Source organism: Elephantulus edwardii, unplaced genomic scaffold (genome assembly GCF_000299155.1).
Source record: "Elephantulus edwardii isolate Elephantulus edwardi_28Jun2011 unplaced genomic scaffold, EleEdw1.0 scaffold00067, whole genome shotgun sequence".
Lineage (NCBI taxonomy): Eukaryota > Metazoa > Chordata > Mammalia > Macroscelidea > Macroscelididae > Elephantulus > Elephantulus edwardii.
In genome coordinates, this window is record NW_006399817.1 from 8,825,142 (window position 1) to 8,835,264 (window position 10,123).

At 39.8% G+C, this 10,123-nt stretch overlaps 1 protein-coding gene across 1 annotated transcript; it reads left to right on the plus strand.

Moving 5' to 3' along the window:
* Positions 1–6,338: 6,338 nt before the first annotated feature.
* On the plus strand, positions 6,339–9,181 carry PDE6H (phosphodiesterase 6H, cGMP-specific, cone, gamma). Its single transcript, XM_006888432.1, has 3 exons — positions 6,339–6,472; positions 7,431–7,471; positions 9,105–9,181. The coding sequence occupies exons 1-3, from the start codon at positions 6,339–6,341 to the stop codon at positions 9,179–9,181; spliced, it is 252 nt and encodes an 83-aa protein (XP_006888494.1).
* Positions 9,182–10,123: the final 942 nt, after the last annotated feature.

The following is a 10,123-nucleotide window of genomic DNA, read 5'->3' on the forward strand; positions in this document are numbered from 1 at the left end:
CATTTGCTCAGTCACTGTGCTCACATGACCCCAGCTAATCTCCTCCATCACCCTAAAAGGAAAGTATCAACCGATTCATGTTACAGATAAAACAAGGCCCAGAAAGGTTCTACAATTTAAGGTCATACAGCCAATTTCATAGAGCTGAAATTTGAAACTAATGCTTGTGATTCTAAATAAAAAACTGGATTCACATATCTCTTCCAATGTCTTATACCCACAAAGTAATTTGACTAAGTAGGGTCACCTTAGACACCCATTATGGGATTCCAGCCCAAACATATAGTAGGGCCATAGTAGGGCTGCCTAGGAAATAGAAGATGCTTAGTTAAGTCTGAACATCAGAGAAATAACTGATACCTTTTTAGTATAATCCCTGTATGGATATATATTAAAACATAAAATATTTGTTGTTGATCTGAAGTAGAAAAGCTAACTGATGCTCCATGTTTTTATTTGCTAAATCTGGCAATCCTAATCCTAGACAGCTCTCCTGCAGATGAGGGAAAAAGAGTTAGTGGTTTTTTTACTACTTTAAGAGAACTTGGTCCAAAGACTTGATCTGAGAAGGACTCTCTACTCTTGCTCTGTGGTCCTGGCCGAGCTGGGTGCTGCCAGTTAGTGGTGGTGCATGCTGGCATCATGCTATGCTGAGCTGCCACCACTGATCCCCATGGTGCCAACCACACTGAGAGAGGACACTAACTTTTCCTGTTGATCAGAGTTGGAGAAAGGGCTTTTAGCACAAGAACTGGATTCACTGAGCAGAGATATTGGTGGCTTAGTTCTGAAAGCCACTGAGGGCTTTATGAGGTAAAGACTGCCTTCTCTGTGGTTTGATAGAAAAGTCACAGGGTCAGGGTCTCATGACCCAAGCTTCAGGATGTTGGTTCGACTTAATATTTTGTTTATCCAGTCCCCTATTCAACAATTCTCTTCCATTGCTGTCATATCGGAATCCATTTACAGCTGACCCTCCATTGGGTTTTCGAGGCTAAAATCCACATGAAATTAGACTGCCTGTCTTTCGCCTATGGAGTTGCTGGTGGATTTGAATCCCAAGAGAAGTTTGTTTTGGAATTAGCAGCACAACTCCCTATGGATTGTGCAATCAGAGCAGTTTTGTCAGATTTATGATACTCCCCTACTATTTTGGGTTCTGACACTACAGAAATGAACCAAACTAAAAAAAGAGGCCTTAATGAGACACATTGAAGTAAAGATAAAGATCCACAGCCCAAGCCGGTGATTCAAGGCTCTGACCACATACAACATCCCTGGCCTCAGCCCACAGATTAGCGCCTCTCATTCTACTCAAGAAGATAGCACTAGCAGGAAAGAATGAAGAAGTTAGTTGGGAAAGAAAAATAAAAGTACATTATTAACCTTGAAGGCAATGTTGTTATTGTGCACCATTTTGTTGGCATCGACCCATAACTGATCCACCAGCAAGTTTTCAAAGGCAGTTAATTACTTGATAGGAATTTGCCCATTCTTTCCTCATGGAGCAGCTTGTGGATTCAAACAGGATGCCTTTGGGATTAACGGGAAATAATATCAACCAGCCATTCACATCCCAGACACTTGGCCAACTGACTGGATGAGATCTATATTTGTTCCCATTCCAAAGAAGGGTGACCCAACAGAGTGTGGAAACTATAGAACAATCTCATTGATTTCACATGCAAGCAAGATTCTGCTGAAGATTATCCAGAAACAATTGGAACAGTACATCAGCCGAGAACTGCCAGAAGTCCAGGCTGAGTTTAGAAGGGGTCGTGGAACTATGGGTATTGTAGCTAATGTTAGATGGATCTTGGCTGAAAGCAGAGAGTACCAGAGGAATGTTTATCTGCGCTTCATTGATTATGCAAAGGCGTTTGACTGTGTGAAACATAACAAACTGTGGCTGACTCTGAGAAGAATGGGAATCCCAGAACACTTGATCATGCTAATGAGAAACCTATACTTGGACCAAGAGGCAGTCGTCAGAACAGAGCAAGAAAACACTGCATGGTTCAAAATTGAGAAAGGCCTACGTCAGGGATGTGTACTATCTCCATACCTTTTCAACCTGTATGCAGAACAGATCATCCAGGAGGCTGGGGTCTATGAGGAGAAATGCGGCATCAGGTTTGGTGGAAGATCTATCAACAATCTGCATTATGCAGATGACACAACCCTGCTTGCTGAAACTGAGGAGGACCTGAAGCGCTTGCTGCTGAGGGTCAAGGGCTGCAGCCTTCAATATGGATTGAGGCTCAATGTCAAGAAGACAAAGATTCTCACCACTGTACCAAATGGCAGCATCAGGATGGATGGTGAAGAGATTGAGATTGTTCACAGCTTTAGTTTGCTTGGCTCCACAATCAATACTCTAGACACCAGCAGCCAGGAAATTAAAAGACATATTGCGATGGGAAAGTCTGCTCTTAGGGACCTCTCCAAAGTACTGAAGAGCAATGGTGTCTCTCTGGAGACTAAGGTGGGTCCGATACAGGCCATGGTCTTTGCAATCACTTGTTATGCATCAGAGAATTGGACAATGACTAGGGAGGTTAGAAAGAGAATTGATGCCTTTGAGCTTTGGTGTTGGAGAAGAGTATTGAGAATACCATGGACTGCTAGGATGACAAATTAATCCTTGAGAGGGTTAAACCAGGCTTCTCCTTGGAGGCAAGGATTCTGAGGCTTCATCTGACATACTTTGGTCATGCTGTAAGGAGATACTGGTCCTTGGAGAGGGACATCATGCTTGGGAGGGTGGAGGGCTGGTACAGGAGGGGAAGGTCCTCTATGAGGTGGATTGATTCAGTGACTGGGGAATTGGGATGAGTGTGTCAGAGACAATGGGATTGACACAGGACAGAGCAGAGTTTAGGGCTGTTGCACATAGGATCGCTATGAGTCGCAAGCGACTTGACAGCACATAACAACAACAATGTCAACCAGATTTAGAGAGAAAGAATAAAATGTTGATGGATTTGAAGTGGCACAGCGAGGAGTGAGGTAGAGAAAGAGAGACTGTTAGCAAAAGCAAAAGATTACCAGAAAGAATTTAAGGCAAGGATACGTGCTTATATAAAATGGGTATTAGGACAGGAGGAAAATTCATTAACAACCTGAGTTATGCAGAAGACACAACCTTGCTTGCTGAAATGGAGGAGGACTTGAAATGCTTGCTGCAGAAGATCAAAGACTACAGCCTTCAATATGAATTACATCTCAACATCAAGATGACAAAAATCTTCATCATTGGACTGATAAGCAACAGCATGATACATAGAGAAAAGATTGAAATTCTCAACAACTTTCTCTTACATGGATCCACAATCAACACCCCTGGAAACAGCAGTCAGGAGATCATGAGACATACTGCATTGGGCAAGCAAAGACCACTCTAAATTACTGAGGAGTGATGAGGTCAGTTTGAACACTAAGGTGCACCTGATTCAGGCCATGGTCTTTTCAATAACTTGCTATACATCTGAGAACTAGACAGTGAATAAGGATGATAAAAGAGGAATTGATGCTTTTGAACTGTGGTGTTGGAGAAGAGCACTAAATATCTCAAGGACTGCCAAAAGAACCAACAAATATCTCTTGAAGAAAGTGCAGCCAGAATGCTTCTTAGAGGCAAAGATGGCAAAGCTTTGTCTTACATTCTTTGAGCAAATTGCTAGGAGAGGCTATTTCTTGGAAAGGGATATCATGTTTACCAATTGATGGTCAGTGAAAGAGAGGAAGACCCTCAGTGGCTGACACAGGGACTGCAACAATGGGATCAAGTGTGTCAGAGATGATGAAGATTACACAGGATAGGACAGGGTTCAGATTTGTTGTTCATAGGATCACAATGAGTAATACTTGACTTGATGACACCTAACAACAACAACATAATGACTGAAAAGATTTCTACAGTAACAAAGCTACCACAAAGTAGACCATGGAAGGGATTATTCTGAAGCCTTTTCATAAGCTTCCTGGTGAATATTTTCAGGATTAAATACAAGAAAGATAATTGTTAATTGTTAGACAACCACATTATTTTTTTTTATCTTTAACAATCATTTACTTTGATTTGTACTTGCATAATGACAATGTATATTTCTGTAGCCAAAGTGAAATTCGAAGAAGACCAGAATGAATGACTTAGGAAAAAATGTTGAAAATTGCTGAGAAATGTGAGGTTAAACAACCCTGTACATGGATCTGGAGTTAAAGCACAGATTTGCTTTTTTTCACACTACATTGACATTCCTATTTGAATGTTTGTGTGTTGAATATTCATATTGAATGCATTTGCATACATTGACAGTCCTTCAAGCTCTCCCTATTTAGATGATCACATTGCTATCTTCAAAACAGGGCTAGAAGTCTTCTGATTGATAGAGTGAAGATCAAAGAAAATAGTCTATGCAAAATTGAAGACACACGATTAAGCATTTGGGTGCTAACCAAAAACTTAGTATTTTGAACACACATCACTCTACCGAAGAAAGATGTGACAGTTTGTGCCTATAAAGACTGCAGCCTTGGAAACCTTATAAGGTAGTTCTACTCTGTACATTGTTGTTGCTAGGTGTCGTCAAGGAGAATATGACTCCTAGCGACCATATGAACAATAGATCTGAACTCTGTCCTATCTTGTGCCATCTTCATCATCTCTGACATACTTGAGTCCATTGTTGTAGACATTGTGTCTGTCTTATTGGGGGGGGGGGTCATCCTTTCTTTTCTGACCCTCCACATTTCAAAGCATGATGTTGCTTTCTAAGGAGTAACCTCTCCCAGCAACATGCCCAAAGTATGAGAGATGAAACCTTGCCATCTTTGCCTCCAAGAAGCAATCTTGTTGCACTTTCTCAGGACATAACTTTGTTGCTTTGGCAGTCCATAGAATATTCAGTATCCTTCTCTAATACCATGGTTCAATGGCATCAGTTCTTCTTCTGTCATCCTTATTTATCTTCCAGTTCTCAGAAGCATAGCAAGTGACTGAAGAGACAATGGTCTGAAGGAGGCACTTTTAATCTTTAGATTGACATCATTGCTTTTCACTATTTTGGAGAGATCTCTGCCAGTAGAGTTGCCCAATGCAATACATCTCATGACTGCTGGTACCAATAGTATTGCTTGTTGATCCAAGCAAGATGGAATCATTGACAAGTTCAATCCTTTCTCCATCTCTCATGATGTTGCCTGTTAGGCCCGTGGTGAGGATCCTTGTTAATGCTGAAGGCTATTCTTTTGATCTTCTGCAGCAAGTATTTTAAAGTTCTCCTCAGTTTCAGCAAGTAAAGTTGTGTCATCTGCATAATCCAAGTTGTTGATTAATCTTCTTTAGGTTCACATTCTTCATCTTAGATTTTGGCTTCATGAATTGTTTGCTTCTTCTGCAATTGTGCTCATAGAAATATCTACACTTAGACCAAGAAGTTGTTGACTGAATGGAGCAAAGGAATAGAGCAAGGTTTAAAACCAGCAAAGGTGTGCCTCAGGGATATGTCCTTTCTCCATACTCTGTCCTTTAGGGTCTCTATCAGTCAGAATTGACTTGTTGGCAATGGATTTCTTATAATAAAAGAGTGAGCCTATAAAATATGTTCAATAAACATTTAGAATTAGATTCTTTTGCAGCTGGATGAAAGGAGAAAAAAAAGTAGATAAAACTTAAAGAGCACATCTCAGCCCCTGGGTGGTGCAAATGGCTAATGAACTCGGCTCCTATCCAGTAGGCTTGAGGCTCCAGTTGACCCAGAGGCACCTTGGGAAAGAGGCCTAGTGTTTTACTTTTGAGAAACAGTTGTTGAAAACCCTCTGGAGCACAGCTCTATACTGACACATGTGGGCCCACCATCAATGGGAATGGAAACAACAACAACTGGTTACAGAACATATGAGGGTTGTGAAAGGCTGGAGACTTCATTTAGTCTATTTCCTTTATTTCACAGATGGGGAAGGTGATGATCATGGAGGGGAAGTACTTTATTGTAATATATTTGAATAGAAAGTTTGTATCAAACTTATTGATGCAATATATCTGTTTCTGAGGCTGTGTATCTTATCTAAATTTTTTGAGTGTTCATAAATTTTCAGTTTACACTTCACTGTCTAGAGGGCATACATAGACTTATGTCATACTCTTCTTAGAAATTATTTTAACAGGATTTCTTTATTTCATGTCAACAAAATTGGTCTTTTCTATTAAAGCACTATTCGTTTCTGTTTTACAGGGAAGGTCTGATAATGAACAGTCCTCTTATCTTAAACAATCTTATTTTCTTATTTCACTAAGGTGCCTGGAAGGAAAAGTCAGCAATTCAAGGACGGCCAAGATGAGTGACAACTCTAATTTGGCTCCTCCAGCTTCAAACCAGGGTTCCACTACCCCCCGCAAAGGTCCTCCAAAGTTCAAGCAGAGGCAAACCCGCCAATTCAAAAGCAAACCTCCTAAGAAAGGTGTGAAAGGGTAAGATTAAAATGAAAATAGAGACTTTCCTCCTCATCCGACCCCTACTTGACCCCTACTCGCACAATGTTTTGTAGACGTGAATGTTTGCAATATTTAACAGTCTTAAAAATATTTTCATTTTTTCCTCCATTTTCCTGACACCACCTTTCTGATATCATGCCTTGAGCCCTGGAATTCTGTTCATTTCAGCTTCCAGATCTATGCCCAAATGTAACACAACAAATGGAATCCTTCACAATCTCCTTTGACTTGACAAACATCCAGATCTTCTACTGGCCATTTATGGAAAATTCTTTACTTTTATGCTTTCAGTTTGGTGTTTTTCTTTCTCTCCCTTACATAATCGTATTTTTCTCCAAAGCCCAGTTCTTATATTAATTTTGGTTTACATCTTTTCTGACTATTTTAGATAAACTAAATCATCATTTCTACATTTATAGTTTGCATGTTCAGCTATTAGGACTCATGTTATTTTATATTACATTCATTTACATTCCATTTGTCAAAGGCTGAGAACCCTCAAAGACTGTTTTGTTTACAGTAGAACTCCATGTCGAACATATGCCTAGAACATGGTGGATGCCCAACAAATGCTTGTGAATAAATAAGTGAATTGATGAATTATTTAATGCCTTTCATGTAATGATCTAAGTTTAATTTCTATTTTGAAAACCAAAGTTTGACTAAATTGTTCCACTGTTAATCCTTTTTGGCTCTTATTTCAAACTTAGTTTTTACAATGAGCAAATATTTCTCCAGTGTATGGAACCTATTTGTGTAACATTTTCTTTGCCTCAATTCAATGTGAATAAAGATAGTTTTACAAATTTAGAAACTCAATGCTCTTCTTCTTCCTCTTTGAAGCAGGAAACTTTCCAAGTGAGTCAGCCCAGGGTCATGGTCTTCTGTTCTGGACTCGGCTAATTTCTCTTTTGTTTGTTTATTTTTTTCATAGGTTTGGAGATGATATACCAGGCATGGAGGGCCTAGGAACAGGTGAGTCACTCCAGGATTTAAATGAGAGCAACAAGAGATGAGAGAAAGTTATAAGAAATACAGCAAATCCTTTGAGGACATGGAAGTGCAGGGTTTGATTTAACTTGCTAAGTAAATGTGAACTCAGATGAAACTCTTTCTCAAAACAAGCCTAACCAAGCACACTACTGTTGAAGTAATTTTCACTTACACAGACCTTCCACTGGATTCCTGAGGCTGTAAATCTTATGAGGCGACAACTCCTCATTTTCCTCTTGCAGAGTGCCTGATGGATTTGAACTGACAACTCTGTCTTTAGGAGCCTCATACGTTATACGCTGTGTCACCAGGACTTCTGTCAGATGCAAAGTTACTGGGGGGGAGGGGGATCTCAATCTGGTTAGACTCAAAGTTTAATAAATTGATCTTGACTTATTAAGCAACTTGTGAAATCTATAATGGTGAATGATAATGATAAGTTCTCAGATTCAGTCCAGTCAAATTTTAATTTTTGCTTTTATCTGAAGAGAAACCAGAAACTTAGGTGAAGTGATAATGTGAGGTTCTGGAAATTAGGGTGGGGCCTGGAGTACTTTTCTTCATTACCAGGCAAATCATCCCCTGTACCACCTTTCTGTTTTTACCAAGTGGCCCTCAGCAGGGGCTGTGTGCACAAATTGCATACAGTCCGCTATTGATATAAGTGGTGACTTTCAAGGGTATCAGTGCATTCATAGTGTGTTAGGTTTTTTGTAGCCAAATACCACTCCTGGTATCTCAAATTCATTGTTCCAGCTTCTGTACAAACTACATTTATGAAATTTTTTTCAAATAAGCTGCTCATGTATTAAGGAGCTCTGCTAGCATGGTATGTAGGGAACTGCACTGCTAATCCAAAGGCTGTGCCTCTCTGGCAGGTTTGAACCCACCACCAACTCCTTGGGGTACGGAAATGCGATCTCCTCCTGTGCCATTTATAACCTCTGAAATCCTGCTGGAGGGTCAGCCATGGGCTGATTCTGTTGCGATGGCGACGAGTTGTTATCTTATTATTATTTATTTATTTTGTCAATGTCCACACAAGGCTAGCCCATCAATTTTAGATTCTAGGAGATTGGCACAACTCTGCTGATGTATTGGGAATTGCCTCTAAATTGTGGCAATTAAGTGGGTGAAGAGAAAAATCAAAGATGCCTAATGAACATAGAAGCCAATGGATTTTCACATCATGGGAATTTAATTAAAAAAAACCAAACCAACAAATCTATTTCTCGTTTTAACTTGAGGACTCACTATAATTCTCTTCTAAGTGGTTATGCTTTGGGGAGAATTTGTATGCACCATCAGTGAGTTGTACTTCCACAATGTGGTTCCCGTAAAAAGCCATGACTCGCATCCTCATAAAGGATTCTGACTGATAGCAGTGGAGATGCCTGAAAGAAGGATGTGGACAGTTCTGGGGTAGCCAGAGCCACATTGAGGAATAACTGATTTTTCTTGGGCTATCAGACCATTCTAGATATCTTCTCAATCATCAGACAATGAGTCACGGAAGCAGGAAGGTGTCTCTGCCCGAAGAGGCCTTCCTTTTTGAGCAGAAGAGGCTGTTTTAGAAGTGAGGTGGGCTTACATGCTCTTCTTCCTTCTCTTTCAGATATCACTGTGATTTGTCCCTGGGAAGCTTTCAGTCACCTGGAATTACATGAGCTGGCTCAGTTTGGGATTATCTGAAGCCCCAGAGCTCTGTTACTCTTAACAGCATCTGCAGTAACTTATATTATGTTTGCCCTATTGATTTGTCCGTCTTGAAATTCAGCTGTTTGGAAGTGGTTTCTTTGACTTACACAGTCGTTTCCTATTAGCTACAACTAAGAGTTCTCCTAGTGTCAGGTCAGATTCTCTCTTGCAGTACAGCTCAGATGAGATAGTAGATAAGAACCCATTTAGGCTGGGTCATTTCAAATTTCTTCTTTTCCTATTAGCTAGTTAGAAATATTCAATATTTCTTAAGTTGTGTTTATTTGTAAATCTTTCCAATTTATTTTTGGTAGGCATTCATTATAATTAGTAGTAGACTTTCCAGATAACACTCCCTTCCCATTATCATTTAATAAAAGAGATGTTACCTCAAACCTTGTGCTGAAGTGGTATTGAATGCTATGTGTGAACACCAGACACTGCTCTGAGACAATTGAACAAAGAAATGTCACACCGGAAATAGGCACCATGAGAGACAAAAGAGCACAAGATTCAGGGTGAACCCCTGATGCTGCTTTGTAAATTCATAAATCACTTATCTTCTAGGTCTAAATTTTATTGAATCAGGATATCCCCTGTAGTGTCATGAAGCTTTCTGTTTTATAGTTTAACTTGGGGAGGAGGCTTTAACTCTAAATTCTTACCACTGTGAGCTTTTATTTTAGTGACCTGATTCTAGAACGTTCTCTTTCAAATGCACTCCACAGAATGATTCCACTCAGTGCTTAAGGTGAGAGTCACAAGTTATCTGTTTCCTCATTGACTGGCTCTGTGCATACCTTTAAGAAATTATCGTAAAAAACCATTCACTGTAATCATTTATTTTATATATGATTATATATAGGAGAAGGATAGGACATCTTCTCTTGTGCAGTTAACTGCCTCTGAAAATCTTCTGGTGGGTCAGCTCCAACT